At 36.0% G+C, this 26661-nt stretch overlaps 1 protein-coding gene across 10 annotated transcripts in view; it reads right to left on the bottom strand.

The window, feature by feature from the left end:
• The window catches only part of CCSER2 (coiled-coil serine rich protein 2), a 202943-nt gene that overhangs the window by 23400 nt on the left and 152882 nt on the right, over window positions 1-26661 (bottom strand). For all 10 annotated transcript variants that reach the window (XM_047701698.1, XM_047701699.1, XM_047701700.1 and 7 more), the window contains 2 exons: window positions 25334-25420; window positions 9778-9867 (listed from right to left, as the gene is read on the bottom strand). In XM_047701698.1, the coding sequence (XP_047557654.1) occupies window positions 9778-9867; window positions 25334-25420 (177 nt within the window). The remainder of the gene's footprint in view (window positions 1-9777; window positions 9868-25333; window positions 25421-26661) is intronic.

Below are 26661 nucleotides of genomic sequence, written 5' to 3'. Positions count from 1 at the left end.
GATCAAAAAATTGAGAAAACTGTTCCTGTTTGCAAAGGACATGACAGTCCACACAGAAAATCTAGATCTATAGGAAAAACCCAGAACTAGGAAGTAAGTTTGTTAAGTTCATAGGATACAAGATCCATATACAAAAGTCAGTTGTACTTCTAAATACCAGCAATGAGCGTATGAAACTGAAATTTAAAAGACAATACCATTTATAATTACTAAATATGATGAAATAATAAAGAAAGTATATGTAGAACTTGTATTCTGAAAACTAGAAAATGTTGATTTAAGAAATTTTTAAAATGATTTAAATTAATGGAGAGATACACCTTATTCAAGGATTGGAATACTCAACATACTAAAGATGTTAATTCCAAAATGATATTTAGTTATAACACATTTTCTCTCAAAATCCTGGCAAGATTTTTCTTTAGCTAAACACAAGCTAATTCTAAAGTTACACTGAAAACCAAGTAAATTAGAATACATAAGCAATTATGACAAAGAAAAAGTAGGAGGAATCATTCAAATTAAGACTTTTTATAGTTATAGCAATCAAGACAGTGTAGTATTGGTGGAGGGGTAGACACACAGATCAATGGAATAGAAAACCTAGAAGTAGATATATACAAATATATAGTCAACTGACTTTTGACAAAAACGCAAAAGGAATTTAATAGAGAAAGGATAATATTTTAAAAAATGGTGCAAAGTAACTGGATATTTGTAGGAAAAAAATGAACCTTGACCCAAACCTTATATCTTACATAAAAATTCATGGAAAATGGATCACAGAGTTATCTATTTCAACGATTTTTATTTATTTGACAGAGAGAGAGAGAGAGAGAAACAGAGAGAGAGAGAGAACAAGCAGGGGGAGGAGCAGAGGGAGAAAGAAAAGCAGGCTCCCCGGTGAGTAGGAGGCCCAAGAGGGGGCTGGATCCCAGGACCCTGAGATCATGACCTGAGCTGAAGGCAGATGCTTAACCGACTGAGGCACCCAGGTACCTCGTGGATCACAGATTTAAATGTAGAATGTAAAACTATAAACATCTCAGAAGAAAACAAGTTTTCAGTGTCTTGGCCTTGGTTTATAAAGAGTTTAGACATAACATAAAAAGAAATCCACAAAAGAAAAAAAAAATGTTGATAGATTGGACATCAAAATTAAAATCTTTTACTCTTGAATGACTCTATGAAGAAGATGGAAAGACAAACTATCGGGGGGGTGGGAATACCTGCAAACCACATACTTTACTCTTATGTAAGGACTGGGGGAGTATATAAAGAACTCCACATTCAACAGTAAAAAAATTAAAAATCAAGTAAGAAAATGGGAAGACATGAAGATATATTTCAAGGAAAACGGCAAATAAGCACATAAGAAGACATTACTAATATTAGTTATTAGAGAAATAGAAATTAAAACTACACTGATATAGCAATACACACTTACCAGAATGGCTAAAATTAAAAAAATAATAACACTACTAAATGCTGGTAAAGATGCAGAGAAACTGTCACTCATACAATGTTGATGAGAATCTGTTCTGGCATTTGTGATAAATAGCTTGGTAATTTTTTTGAGTACTAAACAGAGAACTGTCATATGCCCCAGAAATCACACTACTGGGCATTTATCCCAGAGAAATGAAAATTTACATCTACACAAAATCCTCTATACAAATACTCACAGCAGCTTTATCTGTAATAGCTAAAAACTAGAAGTGATCAAAATGTCTCTCAATGACCCATATCAATGGAAAAATACTTGGCCATAAAAAGGAACAAATTATTGATAGATACAACTCTTTGGATGAATTTCCAAGGTGTTATTCTGAGTGAAAAAAGTAGTCTCAAAAGCTCATACACTATATAGTATCACTTATATAACATTCTTGAAATGATTTGAGTAATAGGCATGGAAAATCAGATTAGTGGTTGCCATGAGGAATGGTAGAGGAAGAAGGGAATGACTGTGATTATTAAAAGGCAGCACACAAGGCAGAACTTTGTAGTGGTGTAGTAATTCTGCTTCTTAAGTTCAGTGTTGTTGCCAGAATCTACACAGTAATAAAATGGCACAGAACTACACACATACTACAGTCAATTTCCTGGTTTTGATATTGTACTAGACTTATATAAAATGTAATCATTATGGGATATTGGGTGAACCATACAAAGGATTTTTATTACTTTTTATGGATCTATAAGTATTTAAAGTAAAAATTTAAAAATAGAGGAATAAAACCATAATGCATATTAGAATAATACAGAAGAAGATTACTTAAAATGCTGATTATATTGGTAGGGTCATATTTTCTTGGGGAGGGATGGAAAACATGTCTAAGGTATTCTCATCTCTATAAAGTGAAGGTAATTTCCCTGAGTATGAAAAGAAGAAAGATATTTAGTCCTTTCGACAATAAACAACTGAAAGAGCTATAAAATACAAGACTAACAAAACCCGGAGACCAGGCAAGTTCAGAAATACCAGACCTCTGGGCAACACTACGCAGCAGCACTAAAAGCAGGTACTGCCTCCCCATGATTCCCTATCTATTGGGAGTGTTTCTAAAACAAAAGAGAACTTGTGGAGAAGAACTTAACTTTGAAACTTCGAAGACTCAGGATTTATAAGATGTAAGGAAAGAGTGGGAGACCTGATCTTTAGCAAAAAGACAGCAGAAGCAACCCAAGTTCCCAGATGCATGGATCTCTTCCAGCAGTGAGTGCTGGAACAGGCTACACTCCTGAACTGAAGTGTATCGTAAGTGACGGCAGTTTTAAGATGGATCTGAGAGCCAGAAGGTCTAGTCCTCAAATCTGGAAAACATGTCCACCTTTCTCTGGTCCAGAAATAGAGCCTCACTCTCCTATCATCTCAGATTTACCCTAAGAATCAAGCAATGTCTTTGATTTAGTATCCAAAACCCTTAGCACACTGGGATTGAAATACAGAATAAACTAGTCTAAGTTCATTGAATGAATCAAAAAATGAACCTATGGTTTTAAAAGCTGAAGGAATGTACTTTGGTGGAGATCATTAATTCCTGCTACTTAGTTGAGGTTTAGAGCCTAATCCAATGACCGTCACACAGAACTGAATTATGGACAGTCTAAAACGAAATGCTATATAAATGTAAGATACCCCTAAATATCAAAGAATTGGTGACAAACAAAAATCAAAGCTCAGAATGTAAAAATTCTCAATATCTTCTTTATACTGATTCCACTTTTTAATGATACTACTGGGTTAATAAGATATTTTGTTAAAATTAATTCTGTGTTTCTCTTTAATTTGGATTTTAGGGCATTTACATTATACATGCAGCTCACATTATATTTCTACTGGAGCACTAATAGAGAGGGCAGAGAGTGCATAATTCTTTCTTAGTTGATGCCATGAACTCATAAAGTTCCTTAAGCTCTAGCCGAGAAAGTACCTTTTGCTCATCTGCATCTATTTTAAATTTTCTGATGACTTCCAAGATGAAATGGCAGATATGAGATGCTTTCTGCTAGAGAAATGTGGTTTCTCTAAAACACTTTGTTTTATATGAAACAAAGAGAAGTAGGTATGTGTATGAATATATTCCTGGAATCCAAGCGGGAAAATAAAATCTACTTGTAGAAAAACATACCTGGGATATCTGACATAAATAGTTTAACAATATGCACAATATTCTAATTTATACTTTAAATTCATGGGACATAAAAATAACCAAATAAAGGAAAACATGAAAAACAGAAGTGTCTGAAACTCGGGGTTTTAGAGGTAATTTCATTTCTCTCAAGATAAAGCCTACCAGGTCTTCACATAAAACACTGTGAGAACTCTGTGTGGGATCAGACAAGGAACTAATTCTTCCAAGAACACTTGTAGCTCTTCCCTCAAAGAGCTGCTTTTTCTTAATGCTGATGTGAGAACAGATGAGAGTTTTCACCTCAAGTAAGTTTAGAGGATTTTTATCTTAACACCGAAGAGATAAAACTCTTCCTGATTCATGATTAGTTTGCCAATTTCTCCCTCTTCCGGGAGAGTCTAGGAAGCTCCCTGGAATAGTCTTACTTGCTCCAGAAGGGTCTGTAGCACTTGGCAGTACAACACTGAGCTTTCCTAGTAGATGAAGCTCTATCACTAAAAAGATTTCTGCCTTCTATGCACTCAAGTCCCCTCCACACTCTAAATCTACCTCTCCACCTAACTTCACCTAACTTGATTTATCAAGTTGCTTCCTGAAAGCGAACAGGATTATCCATTTCTCATCTGATTGCTATCATTAAATTTCTAAGAGTAAAATCTCTCTACATCCTGCCTACACCCTTGATGTACAAGTCAGTAAATTGAACTCTGGATTACACAAATGAAGTGGATCCCAGTAGTAGAAAACTTTGGTGCTGTCCTTTGTTTTCCAACTACCATGTAGATAAACTTTGCTTCTTCAATGGATACTTTAAACAAAGTTTTAAAAATGCTTTCTATATTTCTGGCGTTTGGTATTAGAGGGTGCCGATTTAGATACCCCTAAAATTTTGACTAGATAAATCACTCAATTGCTAAAATGGTCATATTTAATTTGTTCTTAGGCTTGAAAAACAATTCTATTTTCAGTTAGTGGCTTCAGATGTATCCAAAGAAGTTATAGTACAAATGTTTAAAAATCAGTGTAACAATACACATAATAGGATTCTTGTTATATTGTCATAAATACATGTGGCTGGCATGTGATGTCTCAGTAAAGATGGCTCCTGTCAGCATTTAGCATTTAGGTCATTGAAACACAGACCATATTCAATGGTCCATATCTAAAAATGATCACACATAAAAATTTATTTTCTTTGACACCAAAAATTTAAAAATAATTACATGATCACATTATAATTATTTGTTTAAATACCAATTTATATGTATATTTCACTTAAAAATACTTCTAGTGACATATGCTATATATAAACAACAGTGAATGTAAATAAAGACCTCCACAAAGAAATCCTTAATTCCCTCTGAATATATATGAGTAGTAATATAACACCTCACCAATTGGGATAAAATGAAATGCCAAAGTATAAAATCAGGACATTAATCTCACATAAAAATTAACTAATAATGCTTCCCATTCTCAAATCAGGAAGGCATATAGTGTGAAAGAAAAAGGACTAAGGAGAGAGTCCTCTTAAGACAAATCTTTAGGTTATGATGTTCCTTTCACATAATACTTTATGTTTTAATCTCCCAGGCAAGCAGAAAAAGGGAGGGAGCAGAGTTCTTCAATAGTACATATAGCATGCTGCTAGGAAGTTAACAAACTCCTTCTCCTTGGGAAATTATGAACAGTTGACATGATTTCTGTGATAAAGTTTTCTGATTTTATCTTTTCTATTTCTTTTTTTTTTTAAGATTTTATTTATTTATTTGACAGAGATCACAAGTAGACAGAGAAGCAGGCAGAGAGAGAGGAGGAAGCAGGCTCCCCGCTGAGCAGAGAGCCCGATGCGGGGCTCGATCCCAAGACCCTGGGATCATGACCTGAGCTGAAGGCAGAGGATTTAACCCACTGAGCCACCCAGGTGCCCCTATCTTTTCTATTTCATAAATAGCTATTATAGGAACATACTTGACTATGATATTTTGAACTATATGTATAATCTAGTAAATCTGAGACATGAGAACCTAATTCTAAGCACAAAGAATTGCTGATAATCCTGACCATATTCTAATTGCTGAATTTATATAAGTCACATACATATCTATTAAATAAACTATAAAATGGATTAAATCTTTGATCCACTACTAGAAACTAATTCTAAGAGAACATTTTAAAATACATAGGAGGGGCGCCTGGGTGGCTCAGCGGGTTAAGCCGCTGCCTTCGGCTCAGGTCATGATCCCAGGTCCTGGGTTCGAGCCCCACATCAGGCTTTCTGCTCAGCAGGGAGCCTGCTTCCTCCTCTCTCTCTGCCTGCCTCTCTGCCTACTTGTGATTTCTCTCTGTCAAATAAATAAATAAAATCTTTAAAAAAAAATTTAAAAAAAATACATAGGAAATCATCTTTCCTCACCTCTTTGCTATATAATAAAGTGAGTTCTTAAGATAGGAGAGAAAACTAGTAACAGATCTAATTGTGTATATTCTGAATTTCAACTGGTAGGCAACTTTCCCACTGATACTGATAAGACAGCATTTATTTCTACACTCAATTTTAAGAGTAATCCAGGTGAGCCACCATTATCTGACAGGCCAAGAAGATCCTTTGCGTCCATTTTGCAATCCCTTCTTTGAGATTCAAGGGATAAATAATAAGAGAGTTGATGGTCTGAGTCTAGAAATGTTTTCTTTTTCTTTTCTTTTTATTTTTTAGAAATGTTCTCTTTTTTGATATTTTGGCTTCTCTAGTTCATTTAAGATATTTAAACAAAGGCTCTGTAAAATGTATATATTGCGAAAATTTAGAATTTACTTAATGTGCAAATCTTCACACAGTGATGTTAAATGCTTTGAAACAATACTAGAAATACATTAAAAATATTTAATTCAGTCTAAGATAATGCTACTTATAAGAACATTCTTGTATACAAATAATAATGTCATACTATCTAAATAAACTTTTATAAGTTTATACATTTTAAATGAATCTTCTCACATAATCACCATCTTCCTAGTATTCCTAATCTCACTTCAACTATTTTTGTGTGAATGATCAGATACCTTCCACACTACTGTTGTTCTTTTCCATGTTACCCATTTCACCATTTTATCTGGGTACTCTGTCCCTCAGATGAATATTTCACCAGAAGCAGACTTATCCACTTTCCTCTTTTTTTTTTTTTAAGATTTTATTTATTTATTTGACAGGGAGAGACACAGTGAGAAAGAGAACCCAAGCTGGGGGCAGCAGGAGAGGGAGAAGCAGGCTTCCCGTTGAGCAGGGAGCCTGATGTAGGCCTTGATCCCAGGACCCTGGGATCATGACCTGAGCTGAAGGCAGCCACTTAACAACTGAGCCACCCGGGCACCCTCCACTTTCCTCTTAAGGTAGCATCTTTTCCAACAGCTCGTTCATATCTCTTTTTCCTCTGTCTTTCCCTCCCTAAATCTGAAATCCAGCTCCCTTATTTTCCTTCATTTCTTCTAACAATGTCCATCATTTTTTTTTTCATTTTTCTTTCCATGTCCTAAATGACTGCCAACAAGTATTATGAATGGTACCTCTCTCTTCTCTACCATCCTTCTCTGCCTTTTACTATAACCAGATTACTTCCTTGGATGCCAGAAGTATTCTGAGGACATGCTTACATATGCCTCATAAACCTCTGAAGGAGATCCTCAACTAAGAGTGTCAAGAAGGGCAATTAAATTTCCCAAAATATTCAGGAAATGGTAAAGAACAAGGATTCAGACTATAACTTTCATTCTTCCCAAAGTCTTACTAGCCAGATCAAAAAATGTTACCTACACTCAACCTGGAGATTTTAAAATACAACACGCTTTGATTCCCCAAACTGCTACCTAACAAAATCACTGTGGTCAAAGAAGGATCCCACTGCACCTCCCCATCACCAACATCTTGCTTAACGATGTTGGATTCCTGCTAAAAAACGAACGTGCAGAATCAAGTATAACTTTTTAGAAGAGAAAAGAAAATCTTTATTATAGTAAATGGTTTCTAAAATAAGGTAATTTTATTTCAAATGAATCCTAAGTCCAAAAAAAACATAAAAATCAGAGAATAAACTCAATATTTAACCTCAATAGTTAATAATAATCATTTAACTAAGTAAATAAATATATGTAACTACCTCTTTAAATACAACTCAGTAAAACTACTTTTCCAGATAAAATTTTTAATTCTATTTTTAAATGGACTTTACACAACTTCAACCACTTCCCTAAACATACAACTGTGTTGCAGCCAAAATAATATACTTACTGTTGTCTAAATGTATCTTCCTACCTCATCACCTTTACTTGTACTGTTCCTTTTGTCAAGGATATTTGTTCCATTTCAATCTGCAAAATCTCTTTCAATCCTTTAAGGCTCCTCAGTGCACCTTTGGGTGAAGGAACCTTGTACTAGCAGTCAGAAGCCTATCTTAGCCACTGACAGACTATGAAAATTTTAATATGCCATTTAACCTCCCTGCCTTCTGTTAACTTGGATAGCTATAAACAAAGGTGCTAAGCTAAGTGATTCCTATAGCAGTAGATAACAAGGAAGCCTAAAGTCTGGGTTTCTTAACAGCACTAGGCTGGAAAACTGACCTTCACTTCACCCAAATTATAGTGAAATAACAGAGCAATGTCTTGGGGTTGGTTTTATACCATTTACTTTTGTCTGATTAACAGTTTTCAGAACAGAAAGATGAAGGAATCCAGAGATGGTATAAAAACTCCCATGAGAATGGGAAAATGGAACATCTCACACTTAAATCACCAATCTACTTAGGAATAGTGTCTGAAAATACAAACATCTTTGAGGAAAACTGAAGAAACAGGGAAACCCAAACCTTCATCTAGAAGCAAAGGGCATAGTCTTGTTTTGAAATTTCCTTCAAACTAAGCTTCCACATCCTTTAAAGAAATACTCTATCTTCTCTGTCTACTGGCATCTTTTACTTTCTAGAATTCAACCACAACCTTCACGTTTTTCACCAAGCTCCTTGATTCTTCAGACTAGACTTTCCCAATCCTTTGAACCTAACAGAACTCACTGCACTCTAAGTGTATCACACCACCAGTCCCTTTAATAAACACCTGCTCATGAAAGAAGCAATCCTGAGTGGTCTGTGTATTTTCTTCCCCAATTCTTATTTCTACTTCAAGAGCCTAAAAACTGAGATGGGAGAGACTCACAAACTTTTGTTGAATAAATTATTAGCATCGCACCTTATGTGAGCACACACAAAATGTTACTTATCAGATGAAAATGAAAAAAGCATTTTATAAACTTTAAAGCCTATAGCTAAGTTTTAAAAATTGGGTTGTTGATTATAATAACCATTACGGTCCCTTGTTCGTTTCTGCTACTAGGATTCCACTGCTAAAACAAGGCAAAAGAAGAGTCCAATGTGGCTTATTAGGCATTCTCTTTAAAAAAATGTCTATTAGTTGGCACCCAACAACAGGATTAGGATGACTAGCAGGCCATGCGATGACCCTCTGGCCCAGGCACGTCCTGAACTTAGTTTCAGAACTCAGATTAAATTATGGTCAGTGTATGTTAGCCTAAATATGTTTTGAAAAACAAGAAAACTTGGTTACTTTATACTGTTTAGAAGAAACCATTCCTTAACCATGCCTAAAACATAACCTTTACTATCTATATTTTAATGCATTAATTCTTAACAGCCTCAACATCTGAGTAATTATAATAGAATATATTTGAAAGTTTCAACAACAACAAAAGAATAAGCTACATCACGTATTTCCAAAGAGTCATGCTGTTAAAAAGGGAAGACTACATTTTTTTTTAAATTTCTACTTCTTTCAGGGTATGGAGAAATACCACTCTCATAAATACATGCAATGAGAGGAGACTAAACATTCAAATAAAATGTGCTACAGTGTGCAGAACGGAAAAGCTATTAAATGCACATTCATTTATATAAGACACACAAGAGAAGCTTTAGAAAGCACATAGACACCTAAGAGACAAGAAAAATCAACTTACCTAAAAAAAAAAAATTACAGCCACAGCAGATTCAAAATTATTAAAGTAAAAAGAGTGAAACGAACATCAAAAGAGTAAATGACATGAGAGAGGTTAAGGGCATATGTTACTTACAGGAATTCTTCTCCAGGGTGTTTGAGTATATTTATCAGCATATGTGCATTTTTCCTCTTTAGAATTTTGGTGGCAGTTACACCGAGTTGCCTGAATAAAACCACAAAATTTACACAGGTATAATTCTATATACACATATATACATACAAAAAGAATTAGAGGTTGGGGCACCTGGGTGGCTCAGTGGGTTAAAGCCTCTGCCTTCAGCTCAGGTCATGATCCCAGAGTCCTGGGATGAAGCCCCGCACCAGGCTCTCTGCCCGGCGGGGAGCCTGCTTTCCTTCCTCTCTCTCTGCCTGCCTCTCTGCCTACTTGTGATCTCTGTCTGTCCAACAAATAAATAAAATCTTAAAAAAAAATAATTAGAGGCTCTTTTAAAGGGTAAAAGACCACCGTCACACACAAAAAAAGGCAAACATCCAGGTCTATTCATTAGTCTCCCATCTTATTCAGAGACTGGATTCCAGAGTCAGTCAGTAAAGCTAAAATTCTGAATAGTGAAAATTAACCTTGGGAATCTCTTACATTGTCCATAAATACACTATCTATGATCTTATGTGTATAAATATATACAATACTATGTATATAATATATATATTAATATATATAATATATATATTATAATGTAGAATATATATAACAATATACAGATTATAAGGAATACAATTGCAAAATATAATGTATTTCTCTAAACCATAATGGTACTACAGTCACTACACCATAGTTTCTTAAATTCATTTTTGATGGCACTCTATGGATATTAAACACCACCAGTCCACAGATAAGGCTGTCTATTCACATGTGTGGTGCTTTTAAGCCTTCTTAATGATGTGTTAACCTTATTGAACGAAAGAATTTGAAGGACCACTGAATTTTGACAAGATCCATCTGACCATTCCAGTTCACAAATGAATTCTCTGCATATGATTCCACTCAAAGCATACTCATTTAGACAACACAAAGCAACGTACCTTTTGTGGAAACTTTGGTTTCTCAAATAAATAATGATCAAATTTTTAAAAAGAACGAGAAGACATAATGTGAATTTCTCCCTAGTGTGGAGTATGGTTATATTCCAAGACATATATTGGAATATATATATTATTTATTAAACAACCTCACTGGAGGTAAACTTTCTTGTAGGAAAACCTACATAACAAATTCTTAACTACTGCATCAAATTAAAATTAGGTGTCTTATTTTAAAAAATTTACCAAAATTCAGAATTTTTCTTATTTTTAATCAGATCACTCCATTTTCCATATATAAAATAAGATCTAATTAAAAACAAAAATCTCTGCAGAATAGACATTTTCCATTTCTTATAGTACAGACATATTTCCCATTCCTCAAAAATGGGATAGTGAATGAAACAAAATTCACCATATTAAGTAGGCAACTTAAGAGTCTCATAGGGCACTTGGGTGGCTCAGCTGGTTAAGCATCTGACTCTTGGTTTCAACTCAGGTCATGATCTCAGAGTCCTGAGATGGAGCCTCGCATCTGGCACAGTGCAGAGTCTGCTTGAGATTCTCTCCCTCCCTTTCCCTCCACCCTCCCCGCTGCTCATGCTCTCTTTCTCTCTCAAAAGTAAAATAAAATAAAATATATTTTTTTTAAAGTCTCACAGAATTCACTATAACAGGACATAACTTTTAATATACATGGAAGGTATATAAAGAAAAAATATTTATCTTAGTGCAAGCACATTATGTATTCTATCCTGACCACTGCAGTTCCAGAAGTAATTTCCTTTTTGTAGTCTATCTGCTAACTAACATATGAAGAACACTATTAGGCAAATGTTTGAATTTTTTATAATTTGAAAAACCTAGTTTTTAGTGACACTTCAATAGATGTAAAACAACTACCCAAATCATTCCCTGTCCACATGCTTTTCTTTTTGCTGACAGATTCTATTTGGAGGCTTATATTCTATGTAGTCCCATATTCAGGAAAGTGTATCCTACCTTTTGACCCAATGATATATTTTGATTAGTGTGAACCAATCAGATTAATCCCATTCCACTATGCTTAGGAAGTGATAAAGAATCCAAACCTAGCCAATAAAACATATACAAAGTCTGGATAATTTCTGAGAATGTGCTCTTGATTTTAAAAATAGGCATGCTAGAGGGATGCCTGGGTGGTTCAGTCAGTTAAGCATCCAACTCCTGGTTTTGGCTCAGGTCATGATCTGAGGGTCGTGAGATCCAGCCCCGCATCAAGCCCCATGCTTGAGATTCTCTTTCTCTCCCTCTCCTTACCTTTCTTTCTCTTTGAAATAAATAAATGTCTTAAAAAAAAAAAAAAGGCATACTAGAGAAAACAAGGTCCTTTTCCTACATTTGGGGACTAACAGGAGTATGTGACACAAAGAACTACAGAATACATCTTGTAACCAGCACGGGACAGCCAAAAAGTTTCCAGAAAACCAACCTAGAACTTCACCATTACCGAAATGACCATTTAAGTAACCATGAGATCTACACAATTTTGCTATTTGAGTTTACAAATGTTCTAACTGATTTACTAGATGGGTGATTTGGGGCAAATCATCAATAAGAGTTAATATTAATCATGCACCCATGGCCCAGGTATAGCATTACTCAGTTTTCATACATAGTTTATTAGACTATCATAATCCTACATTGTATTATTTTTATTACACCCACATACAGAAGAGGCTGAGGAGAAATAAAGTAACTTCCCTAAAACAACATGGCTATTTAGTTTCAGGGCAGGATTTGAAACCAGGTATATAATCCACAGTTTTTCAAATCTATGACACAGCTAACCTGCTTAAACTGAGTTCTACTTTTTATGACTCTATAAAGAAAATTCTACACTAATAATTTCACCAGATTATTCTGAGGGTCTAATGAGTAAATGTATCTAAATTAACTTACTACTTAGTATACTTAGGGAAAAATAAAAGAGCATTCTCAGCATTTTAAATAAGATTTAAATAGCTGAGCTTCTATACAATCCAATTAAATACTTGGAGCACTGCAATATGATTTTATATATGAACATTTCACACAAAAAACGAATTTAACACTTTATATTGTCAATTTTCTGAAAGTGTACATGCAAACTCAGGTTAAGATAAAATGCATAGATTGCTAGAACTAGAAAGGGACTTTGAAATCACCTTGAAAATCCTTCACATTTTTTTTCCTTTTTTTCCCTTAAATTCCAGTGTAGTTAACATACAGTAATATAATAATTTGAAATATGCAACATAGTGAACTGCCAAGTCTATCCATTACTGTGTTCATCAAGACAAGCACACTCCTAATCCCCTTAACCTACTTCACTCCCCCACTCCAATCCACCTCCCCTTTGGTAACCATCTGTTAGTTTTTTGTAGTGGAGAGTTTGTTTTTCCCCCATTATTTGCTTGTTTTGATTCTTAAATTCCACACATGAATGAAATCCGATGGCATCTGTCTTATTCTAACTGGCTTATTTCATTTAGCATTATACTCCACCTCTATCCATGTTGTTGCAAATGGCAAGATTTCATTTTTTCTTATGGCTGAATAATATTCCAATACACATACATATATGCATCTTTGTGTGTGTAATGGTACACATATATATTACATATATATGTATACATATCCATCCATACACACACTCTCTCTCACTCATATATATATAAATCGTATCTCTATCCATTCATCTATTGGTGGACACTTGGGTTTCTTCTATAATTTGGCTATTATAAATAATGCTGAGATAAACATAGAGGTGCATATGTCCCCTCAAATTAGTGTTTTTGTATTCTCTGGGTAAATATCCAGTAGTGTGATTACTGAAATAGAGTAATTCTATTTTTAACTTTTTCAGGAAAATCCACATTGTCTTTCACAGTGGTTGCACCAGTTTGCATTCCCAACAATAGTGTACAAGGGTTCCTTTTTCTCCATATTCTTGCCAACACTTGTTGTTTCTTGAGTTTTTTACTTTACCTGTTTTAACAGATGTGAGGTGATATCTCACTGTGGTTTTGATTATCCCTGATAAATGATACTGAGCATCATTTCATGTATCTGTTGGTCATCTGTAGGTGGTCTTTGGAGGAATGCCTGTTCATGTCTTCTGTGCATTTTTAAATCGGATTGTCTTTTTGGTATTGAATTGTGTAAGTTCTTTATATATTTTGGATACTGACCCTTTCTTGGATATGTCATGTGCAAATATCTTCTCCAATTCAGTAGGTTGTCATTTAGTTTTGTTGGTTGTTTCCTTTGCTGTGCAGAAGCTTTTAATTGTGATGTAATCTCAATAGTTTATTGTTGCTTTTGTTTCCCTTGCCTCAGAAGAATGTTGCTATGATCAATGTCAGGGAAATTACTGCCTATCCTCTCTTACAGGATATTTATGGTTTTATATCTCACATTTAGGTCTTTAATCCATTTTTTAAAAGATTTTATTTATTGATTTGAGAGAGAGAGAATGAGAATGAGAATGAGAACGAGAACGAGAATGAGTGGAGGGAAAGGCAGAGAGAAAGGGAAAAGCAGAGCCCTCCTGAGCAGGGAGCCTAACTTGGGGCTCAATCCCAGGACCCTGAGATGACGACCTGAGCTGAAGGCAGATGCTTAGCTGACTGTGCCACCCAGGCACCCTGGTCTTTAAGCCATTTTGAGTTTATTTCCCGGGGCCCCTGGGTGGCTCAGTGAGTTAAAGCCTCTGCCTTTGGCTCAGGTCATGATCTCAGGGTCCTAGGATTGAGCCCCACATCGAGCTCTCTGCTCAGTGGGGACCCCCTTTCTCTCTACCTGCCTCTCTGCCTACTTGGGATCTCTGTCTGTCAAATAAATAAATAAAATCTTAAAAAAAAAAAAAGTCAATTTGAGTTTATTTCCATTCTTGTGTGTGGAGTTGGCTTAATTTGTTGTTGATTCTCCAGTTCTTTAAGGTGTAGAGACAGCTGGTGTATTCTGGATTTTTCAGTTTTTTGGAGGGAGGCTTGGATGGCTATGTGTTCCCCCTTAGGACCGCTGTTGCTGTATCCCATAGGTTTTGGACCAAAGTGTCTTCATTCTCATTGGTTCCCATGAATTGTTTCAGTTCTTCTTTGATTTCCTGGTTGATCCAAGCATTCTTAAGCAAGGTAGTCTTCAGCTTCCAGGTGTTTGAATTCCTTCCAAACTTTTCCTTGTGGTTGAGCTCCAGTTTTAAAGCATTGTGATCTGAGAATATACAGGGAATAATCTCAATCTTTTGGTACAGGTTGAGCCCTGATTTGTGACCCAGTATGTGGTCTATTCTGGAGAAGGTTCCATGTGCACATGAGAAGAATGAGTATTCTGTTGTTTTAGGGTGGAATGTTCTATATATATCTATGAGGTCCATCTGGTCCAATGTGTCATTCAATGCTCTTGTTTCTTTATTGATTTTCTGCTTGATCTGTCTATTACTGAGAGTGGTGTGTTAAGATCTCCTACTACTAATGTATTCATATCAATATCACTCTTTATCTTAACAGTTTTCTGATGTAATTGGCGGCTTCCACATTGGGGGCATAAATATTTATAATTGTTAGATCTTCTTGGTGGACAGTCCCTTTAAGAATGATGTAGTGTCCTTCTGTATCTCTGACTACAGTCTTTAGTTTAAAATCTAATTTATCTGATATGAGAATCGCTACCACAGCCTTCTTTTGAAGCCCACTGCGAGGAAAGATGCTTCTCCATCCCTTCACTTTCAGTCTGGATGTATCCTTAGGTTCTAAATGTATCTCTTGTAGACAACATATGGATGGGTGCTGTCATTTTATCCAATCTGCAACCCTGTGTCGTTTTATGGGCACATTTAGGCCATTCACATTGAGAGTGATTATTGAGAGATATGTTTTTATTGATATCATGTTACCTGTGAAGTCTTTGTTTCTATAGATTGTCTCCATATATTTCTGTTCAATGATATTCTTAGGACTTTTTCTCTTTTATAGAACCCCCCTTAATATTTCCTGCAATGTCAGCTTGGTGGTCGCATACTCTTTTAAACCTTGCTGGTCTTGGAAGCTCTTTATCTCTCCATCCATTTTGAATGTCAGTCTTGCTGGATAAAGTATTCTTGGCTACATGTTCTTTTCATTCAGTGCCCTGAATACGTCTTGCCAGCCCTTTCTAGCTTGCCAGGTTTCTGTGGACAGGTCTGGGGTTATTCTGATGGGCTTTCCTCTGTACATAAGGAATTTCTTTGCCCTAGCTGCTTTCAAGAACTCCTGTCTACAGTTATGATTCATCACTTTCACTATCAGGTGTCTCGAGGTCTTTCTAGATTCTATGATCTTGCGGGGAGATCTTTCTGCCTCTAGTACACAAACGCTGGTTCCATTAGCAAGACTGGGAAAATTTTCGTGGAGAATTTGTTCAACTGTATCTTCTAGTTTTCTTTCTTTCTCCTCCCCCTCAGAGATTCCAATAATTCTGACATTGGAACGTTTCATGGCATCATTTATTTCCCTAATTCTGTTTTCGTGGCTTCTAAGCTGCTTGTTCCAGGCTTCCTCCTGCTCCTTTTTCTCTGTTTGTCCTGCAGATCACTAATTCTATATTCTGCCTCAGTTACCCTAGCTCTTAGAGAATTTAGATTAGATTGGAACTCATTGAGAACATTGTGAACATCATCCCTGGTGGCTTTCAATTCTGCCCTAACCAATTCCATTTTGTCATCCATGGCTTTCTCCAACCTAGCTATTGCCTGAATAATTGTTAGCCTGAATTCCCTTTCTGACATACTGTCTATGTCCACATCCAATGGCTCTGATGCAGAAGGCCCAGTCTCTGAATTTTTCTTCTGTTGAGCATTCCTCCTCCTAGTCATTTTGGTAAGAGATGGCTGAACGGATGTGTAGCTGAATGTATCAACCGTCATGCAGGCAAGGTGCACCCTGGAAGGCTTCTGAGCAATCAAGAGTCCCCACCCAAAAGAAAGAAAAAAGAAAGAGAGAGAGAGAGAGAAGAAAAAAAAGAAAGATAAAATAAAAGGCCCAGCCCAAATGGGCCCCAAGGTAAGATTTATGAAGTATACAAACAAAAACAGACAAACAAAAAGACCAACAAAAATAGATGACAGGTGGGGCGCCTGGGTGGCTCAGTGGGGCGCCTGGGTGGCTCAGTGGGTTAAGCCGCTGCCTTCGGCTCAGGTCATGGTCTCAGGGTCCTGGGATCGAGTCCCACATCGGGCTCTCTGCTCAGTAAGAAGCCTGCTTCCCTCTCTCTCTCTCTCTCTCTGCCTGCCTCTCCGTCTACTTGTGATCTCTCTCTGTCAAATGAATAAAATCTTTAAAAAAAAAAAAAATAGATGACAGGAGAAAAATAAATAAATAAAAACAAAAAAAAGAACCTCATCAAAAAGAACCCCAAGTGTAAGATTTATATACTTCCAGGACAAAAACAAATACACAGAAACACTGGCAGAAGAGAAAGATGGGAGCGTGGTTATAAATTCTCAGTGTGGGTGAGGAAGGTAATTTTGATTCTTCTGGGATGTATCTTGATATCTTTGTTAAAGGACTCAACTTTCCTAAGATAAAGGGGGATTAAAAACTGGTTTACCTATAGGGGTAGAATTGATTGGGGAAAGGGGATTACCTTGAAGCTTATCTCTATACAAATATTAAAAAAAAAAAAGAATAAACTAAAATAAAATTAATTTAAATTTAAAAAATTAAAAAAATAGAAAAGCAAAGAAAAACACTGGTATATGTATCAAAAAGTTCAGGTTAAAAGGTTATTATGGAATTTTATGTACTGGACATCTCATTGTGATGGTAAATTTGTTAAAAAGTTATATATAAAAAAATGAACCAGAATTAAAAATAAAGGTTGTATCTATGAAGTAGTGGTAGTTGTCCTCTTGTCTTCTTTTGTCTTTCTTTTCTTTCTTTCTTTTCTTTTCTTTTTTTTTTTTTTTTTTTTTTGGTTGGCTTTCTGGGGGAGGGGCCTGCTGTGTGGATTTTCAGGGAGTCTTGCTTGAGTTAAGTCCTCCTGCCCCCATCAAGGGGATGGGCTCTGAGGAAACCGGTTTTTCGGGCTTTTGTTCTCTGAAGGTTTTTTTGTTTGTTTTCTCTCCCCTTGACAGCTTTTGATGGTTTTTGGAGGTTTAGAGGAAAGCAAACTGCACCCTGACCTCCCTCTCAGAGAGAAGCCTCAGTCTTTCCCCATCTGGGTGCTCCAGAGCACATAAATTCCCCCTCAGCCACTGGCAGAGCACGTTCCTAGTCAGAGTCTCTGGGGTCACAGGAACTCCCACTTGTAACCAAAACCAAGACAGCCACACCAGAGAGGTCCCAAGCAGCAACAGTACACTGAGATCTTAACGCTGGCCTGGGCAGGGAGTGCTCAGACTCTCTGGCTCCAAGAGAGCGCCAACTGGCACCTGCAGGCACCTCTCTCAGGGAGGGTGTGGGGCCCAACTCAGACTCTAGTAGCACAGCGCGCCCATGGGGAGTGCAAAAGGCTGTGGTTCTGCTGGCTGGTGAGGCTCCCTCACCCTCAGCTGTGCTGCCACCCAGACACTCTCAGGTGCATCTGCCACTCAGGGATCAAGACCTGGCTTCTTCGCTGCACTCTCTCTGGCTCAGCGCCAGCGGTGGCTGTCCTGGGTTGGTGGACTTAAGCCACTGTCCCTGTCCCTAACCACCCGATTCCTACAATTTCCCCCCATGATCCTTTCCTCTGAGTGCTTTCAACCAGACTCCAAGTTAATGCTGGTCCCCAATTGCAGGGTATTCTCGTATTGGGGTATTACTTTCCAATGGGTTGCTTCTGGTGGTTCCCTCCCCCTTTTGTTTATCTTCCGATATCAGTCCAATGTTCCCACTCCGCTTTACCTGCCCACTGGCGTCTTCTGCCCCCGTAGAGATCCAAAAGTGTATAATTCTAATCTCAGGCTGATTTCATGGGTGATCAGAGTTCTTTAGTAGGTAATCAGATCACTTTAGAGTATAGGTTGAAACGGCGCCTCCTCCTACTTCCCCACCAGCTTGTTTCCTCCTACCATTTTGAGTTTATTTTTGTGTATACTGTAAGAAAGTCGTTCAGTTTCCTTCTTTTGCAAGTAGCTGTTCAGTTTTCCCAACACCATTTGATGAAGAGACGATCTTTCCCATCGCATATCCCTGCTTTCTTTGTAGATTAATTGACCATATACTTGTGGGTTTATTTCTGGGCTTTCTATTCTGTTCCACTGACTACGTGTCTATTTTTATGCCAGGGGCATTGTTTTGATGACTTCTGATTACATTGATTTGATTGTTAATATAACCTGACATCTAAAACACCTCCAGTTTTGTTTTTCAAGATTGTTTTGGCTATTTGGGGTCTTTCGTGGCTCCATACCAATGTTAGGATTCCTTCTAGTTCTGTGAAAGTTGCTGTTGGTATTTTGATAGCAACTATTTTAAAACTGCAGATAGCTTTGGGTAGTATATACAATTTAACAATATTTGTTCTTCTAATCCATGAGTATGGGATGTCTTTCGATTTCTTTCTATCATATTCAATTTCTTTCATCAATATTTCATGGTTTTCAAGTACAGGTCTTTCACCTCTTTGGTTACGTTTATTCCTACTTTTTTTTTTAATTATTATTTTTGGTGCAATGGCAAATGGGATTGTTTTATTAATTTCTTTTTGCTACTTCATTATTAGTATGTAGAAATGCAACAGATTTCTGTACGCTAATTCTCTATCCTGCAAATTTACTGAATTCATTTATCAATTCTAGTAGTTTTTTGATGGAGTCTTTGGGTTTTCTTATGGAGTATCTTGTTATTTGCAAACAGTGAATATTTTACTTCTTCCTTATGGATGAATGGCTTTTATTACTTTTTGTTGGATGGATAGATGGATGGATGGCTTTTATTACTTTTTGTTGCCTGATTGCTGTGGCTAGGACTTCCAGTGATATGTTGAATAAAAATGGTGAGAGTGGACATCCTTTCTTGTTCCTGCTCTTGGTGGAAAAGCCCCCAGTTTTTCCCCATTGAGTATGATGTTAACCATGGGTTTCTCATATGTGACCCTTATTATATTGAGGTATGTTCCCTCTAAACCTACTTTGCTGAGGATTTTTATCTTGAATGATGTTGTAATTTATCAAATGCTTTTTATGCCATCTCTTGAAATGATCATACAGTTATCTTTTCTCTTATTGAGGTGATCTATCACATTGAACCACCCTTGCATCTCAGCAATAAATCCCACTTGATCATGGTTAATGTTCATTTTAATGTATTATTAGATTCAGTTTGCTAATATTTTGTTGAGGAATTTTGCAACTGTTTATCAGAGATACTGCCCTAAAGTTCTTTTTGTGATGTCTTTACCTGATTTTGTTTGTTGGTAGTTTTTGATTACTGATTCAATTCCATTCTGGATAACTGCTCTTTTCAAATTTTCTATTTCTTCCTGCTTCAGTTTTGCAAGGTGACATTTCTAGGAATTCATCCATTTCCTCTAGGTTGTCCAATTTGTTGGCATATAATTTTCCAAAATATTCTCTTACAATCATTTGTATTTCTATGCTCTTGGGTATGTTATTTTTTTTTTATTATCATTTCTGATTTTGAGTCCTCATTTTTTTTAATGAGTGTGGACTAGGTGTTTATCAATTTAGAGCCAGCTCCTGATTCCATTGCTCTTTTCTATTGTTTAAGTTTCTGTATTGTTTATTTCTGCTCTAGTCTTTATTATTTCCTTCCTTATGCTTGTTATGGTTTTTTTTTTTTTAAGATTTTATTTATTTATTTGACAGACAGAGATCACAAGCAGGCAGAGAAGCAGGCAGAAAGAGTGGGGGAGCAGGCTCTTCGCTCAGCAGAGAGCCCGATGTGGGGCTCGATCCCAGGACCCTGTGACCATGACTTGAGCCGAAGGCATAGGCTTAACCCACTGAACCACCCAGGCACCCCCTTGTTATGGGTTTTGTCTGTTCTTTTTATAGCTCCTTTGGGTTTAGAGTTAGATTGTTTACTTGAGATGTTTCTTGCTTCTTAAGCTAGCAATTTTCATCTCCATATAATTTTTTCTTTTTTCTTTGATTTCTTGGTTGACCCATTCATTGTTTAATAGTATGTTATTCAATCTCCATGAATCTGTGCTCTTTCCAGATTTTTTTCTTGTGCCTTATTTCTAGTTTCATAGTGCTTACTCAGAAAAGATGTATGGTATGACTTTGATCTTTTTGAATCTGTTCAGATTTATTTTGTGGTCTAATATGTGATATATTTGGGAGGATGTACCATGTGCACTTTAAAAGAATCTCTATTCTGGTATTTTAGGAGGAATGTTCTGTTTTTTTGTTTTTGTTTTTTTTTTTAATTGTGTCCAAATAGCCATCATTAGTTTTTGATGTAGTGTTCCACAATTCATTAGTTGTGTATAACACCCAGTGCTCATCACTACATGTGCCCTCCTTAATACCCATCATGCAGTTATCCTACCCCTTAACCCCTGCCCTTCCATAATGCTGTTTGTTTCCTAGAGTCCAGAGTCTCTCACAGTTTGTCCTTCTCTCTGATTTCTTCCCATTCAGTTTTCCCTCCCTTACGCTCTGGTCCTCTGTGCTATTCTCTATGTTCCACATATGAGCAAAGCCATATAATAATTGTCTTGCTCTGACTGACTTATTTCACTTAGCATAACCCTTCCAGTTACATCCAAATAGATGCAAATTGTGGGTATTCATCTTTTCCATTGGCTGAGTAATATTCCATTGTATATATGAACCACATCTTCTTTATACATTCATCTATTGATCGACACCTCAGCTCCTTCCAGTTTGGCTGTTGTGGACACTGCTGCTATGAACACTAATTGGGGTGCATGTGTCCCTTCTTCTCACTACATCTGAATCTTTGGGGTAAACACCTACTAGCACAATTGCTGGGTCATAAGGTGTTTCTATTTTTAACTTCTTGAGGAAACTCCATACTGTTTTCCAGATTGGCTGTATCAGCTTGCATTCTGACCAACAGTGTAAGAGGATTTCTTGACATCCTCATCACTTGTTGTTTCCGGTCTTGTTAATCTTTGCCGTTCTAACTGGTATAATGTGGTAACTCATTGTGGTTTTGATTTGTATTTCCCTGACAGCTAGTGATGCTGAATGTTTTTTCATGTGTCTGTTAGCTATTTGTATGTCTTCTTTGGAGAAGTGTCTGTTCATATCTTCTACCTGTTTATTGACTGAATTGTTTGTTTTTTGTGTGTTGAGTTTGGAAAGTTCTTTATAGACCCTGGATACCAGTCCTTTATCTGTAATGTCATTTGCAAATATCTTCTCCTATACCTGGTTTGTCTCTTAGTTTTGTTGACTGTTTCCCTTGCTGTGCAAAAGCTTTTTATCTTGATGAAGTCCCAATAGTTCATTTTTCCTTTTCTTTCCCTTGCCTTTAGAGATATGTCTTGAAAGAAGTCAATGTGGCCAAATGTCAAAGAGGTTACTGCCTATGTTCTCCTCTAGGATTTTGACGAATTCCTCTCTCACATTTAGGTCGTTGGTCCATTTTGAGTTTATCTTGTATATGGTGTAAGAGAATGGTCCAGTTTCATTTCATTCTTCTGCATGTGGCTGTCCAATTCTCCCCATCAACATTTGTTGAAAAGACTTTCTTTTCCCCCATTGGGTATTTTTTCCTGCTTTGTCGAAGATTAGTTGACCATAGAGTAGAGGGTCCATTCCTGGGGTCTCTATTCTGTTCCATTGATCTATGTGTCCTACTTTTGTGCCAATACCATGGTATCTTGATCATCACAGTTTTATAACATAGCTTAAGTCAGACATTGTGATGCCTTCAGCTTTGGTTTTCTTTTTCAACAATCCCCTGGGGTTCTCCTATATGTGTTGTGTGGGCCCTGCTGTTGTGTCCTGGTCACTTTTTCTTTTAATCCAGTTATTTGCAGAGGTTCTCTTTGCCTGTTGTGGGCAGTGTTTGGTCCCCAGTTAGGGTGCACAATTTTAACACCTAGGGTTTCCACAGGGCCTGCCATCAATGGGCCTGATGCCAACCCAGCCTTGCAAAATGCCTGGATCAGGAGACAATGTTGCCAAGGTTTGTGCAGGTCTTTTTGGGGAGGGGATCTGCAGTACGGGGACTGAGGCAAATGTGACTTGGAAGGGTGGATCCCCCAAAGCACGAGGGAGTGGGCAAGGCTTAGTGTTACCAAGTTAGGTAGTGAATATCAGTACTTGGCTACTTCACACAGCTGGCCATGTGTTTATGTTGGGGGGTGGAAGAGGCAGATGTTACCTGCAGTCTCCTCTGTTCCTGTAAAAATCCCTCAGCAATCCCTGCTCCTCTAGGACACCCTCCAAAATAAGTAAACTACTCTCCCTTTCATTCCTAATTAATCATATATCAATATAAAGTGACCTCTTTTCATAATTCTTCCCATCTTAGATTTATTTTTTTATTGCAACGCCTGCTTTTTTGATGAGAATAATTTCATTTTGTCTCACCCAACCTTTTATGTTCAACATTATTGTACCATTTTATTTGATCTAAAATTCTTTATATACAAAGAAAATTAATGGATTTTGCATTAAAGCCTCAATGAAACTAAGAGAGGTAAGACTATTTTCATTTACTGTTATTACATTTGATCTAAATTCTGTCACCTTAGTTCTGCTGTTTTTAAGATATCCTTGGTATCTTTCTACTTTCTATGTCTTTTTTAAAAAATTTTATCTTTTGTATAATATACTATTCTAACCTAATTGTTATTTTAAAGCATTTCATAAACATTTTGTAATTTATGTAAGTATATCAAAATATTTTAAAAATAATTTTAGATATCCATTTGTAGAAGATAAAAACTTCAGTACTTCTGACTTCAGGATGTTCCTTATTTCCTTCCTCAAACCTGTATTTTACTTAATGTAAACATTTTCAAGAATTTAATAGTAATTTAAAATTTAAAAACTAAAAATTTTTAATTTCAATAAAATAAAAATGTATAAACTCAAAAAAGTCCAACATTCAAATGATATATAATTACATTAGATAAAATAATGAGCAATAAATTTTCTCCCATTACTGGCTGGGAAGTTCAGCTTATCCAGCCTACCTAAAAATGGTTTTCTTTCTTTTTTTTTTTTTTTAAGTTTTTATTTATTTGAGAGAAGGAGAAAGAAGCATGAACCAAGGGGAAGGGCAGAGGGAGAGGGAGAAGCAGACTCTCTGCTGAGCAGGGAGTCCCCATGTGGGGTTCAATCCCAGGACCCTGAGATCATGACCTGAGACAAACACAGTCACTTAACTGACTGAGCCACGCAGATGCACCCTCAACCTCCCAAAATTCTTGAGTTATTTTTTAAGTCTTCCCCTCAACTATTTGGTATGCATTATTAAGCAATTTTACAAAGATAACTGGATGGCATAGTTTTTAAGATATTAAAGGTCTCAAAATTTACCTTGGTCTATGAATAAAAATTTGTTTAGATATAAAATACGAGGGCATAACCTTTTTCTGAAGTGCACTAGACACAATTCTTGTGCTCTGTAACACATTTTTCCAAAATCTGAAGCTTACTTAATTTCCTAATGCTGTTTTTCTTCTCCCTGAAAACTGGCTAGATTTTTATCTTTAGTTTTGAAATACAAATATGAGGTCTTACTACTTTCTTTATTAATTTTATATTTGGTAGGCCCTCAATTTGCAATATCCATTCATTTGTTTTTCAGATTTTTAAGTTTTCTTCATACTCTCAAAATAACATCTGATCCATCTCTCCTCATTATTTATTCATAAGTTGGATCTATGTGATCTGACCTCCGTGGCTCAATATATTATATCCTTTATATTCTAAGAGATATTCATATTACTAAATACTTTGTTATACCAAAATATGCTTTGACTTCCAACAAATATTTTCCTTGTCTTGTTGTCAATTTTATGCCATTATGTTATTATCCTGGCCTTTTTGATTTTATGAACTAAATTATAATTATGTTCAATACTGCACATATTGATTTTAGATGAGACTAACATTTGAAATGGTAACAATTACAAAGTTTCAAAGATTCGAACATGACTCTGAGGGATCACTCAATATCATCCACGGGGAAGAAGCATCTTCTTGGCATACTGTTCACTCTGACAGTCTTACTGACAGAAACCTAAGCCTAAAATCCAGCTTAATTTCTCTTCTCAAAGAGAAAAAAATGCCCTGTTCTCAACTCAACAGTTCATTTCTTTAAACATATATGAAGAAAGATATTTATTCTTCATCAATAACATGAATGTAAGTCAGAACATCCAAATGAAGGCCACTGAAATGGGACTGATGAAGACTTTCTTTACACTTTGAGTACTTAATATTTAGACTAAGCTTTTTTAATATTTAGACTGAAGTAAATCACATACTTTCAGAATTCTTAGAATATAAATATAACACAAAAGCGCAACTTTGAAAGCCAAAAATAAAGTCAAATTTCAATTCTAGCCAGACTTTTTAAAAAACAAAACAAAACACATATATTGTGCACTTTGAAAAGCCTCTACTTTATGTACTACACTATAATACTTACAAGCTGATGTTCTAATAGTTGGATTTTTTCATCTTTTTTCTTTATTTCCTCTTTAAGTTGTTTTATTTCATTTAATAAATCTTCATTCTGAAATATTTTTAAAAATTAACAAGCATTAAATCAATAATGAATACTGAACAGTGAATGGTTTTTGTTAAGGGGAAATTATGGGGAAAACTCTTCTTAAATATGCCAGGTATTAACCTATACACAAACAAAACAAACAAAAACCCATTTTGGTCTTCTACGAACTCATAGTGTAGGGTTCCTGGCTGGCTCAGTTGGTTAAGCATCTGCCTTTGGCTCAGATCATGATCTTTGGATCCTGGAATGGAGCCCCGAGTTGGGCTTATATGTTAAGTGGGGAGTCTGCTTGTCCCTCTTCCTCTGCCCCTCACCCCATTCATGTTCTCTCTGTTTCTCTCTCAAATAAATAAATAAAGTCTTAAAAAAGAAAGAATTCATGGTGTAATGGAGTCCAACATGTGAAAAATGAACAATAATAACAACACAGCTAACATTCATTAAGTACTTTTCAAATGCTATAAACAAAGTACTTTTAGATATCTAAGCATCTGATCCTGAGTATGACCCTGAGACCCTGAGGTAGATACTATTATCCCCCTTCACAGATAAGGAAACAGGAAAAAAGGCCAATAGTAAAATAAATTACATATAAAACAGTAACTTCAGGTAAATTTAAGGGGATGTATAAGAGTTGCCTATCAAAAACAATGCAGGGCACAACAAAAGAAAACGTAATTAAAGGCAAAGAGTCATTTCACAGCTGGTTCAGAAATCTGCAGAAAGATAAATATGCCTGGCAGGGTAACAGGGAGATTTTTTTTCCATGAGCCACTTTCCTGAGAACCACCTGACCCAGAGACAAAATACCCTGTCAATTTAGTCTATAAGAAATTACTAATAGTATTAAACAGAAACCTACTGTCAAGTAAAGCAGGGATGCAGTTACATTTCCAAGCATAAAGTATCATTACCTTATAGTTAGTCCATTATGTTTACTACTATTGAATTATCCAGAAATATATACTGAGGAAAGAGTACAAGCAAGGAAATAAGGATATATACACGTGAATAATATATCTTTCTAGAGAGAAAAATATGTAAGTAAATATAATATGTTGTTACTGAGCAAAGTATACCATCTCTTGCAGATACACCAGGAACAAACACAAAACAATGCAGTCTCTTTAACAAGAAATCAGAAACAGACATTTTACAAAGGCTTTAACATAACATATAAGTATCACAAAAATGGGGACGAAAAAATTTTTGTAATGTTATGTATACTGAATTTGATAAAACTA

Source organism: Lutra lutra, chromosome 14 (assembly GCF_902655055.1).
Source record: "Lutra lutra chromosome 14, mLutLut1.2, whole genome shotgun sequence".
Lineage (NCBI taxonomy): Eukaryota > Metazoa > Chordata > Mammalia > Carnivora > Mustelidae > Lutra > Lutra lutra.
This window is presented reverse-complemented; position numbering and strand designations above follow the sequence as displayed.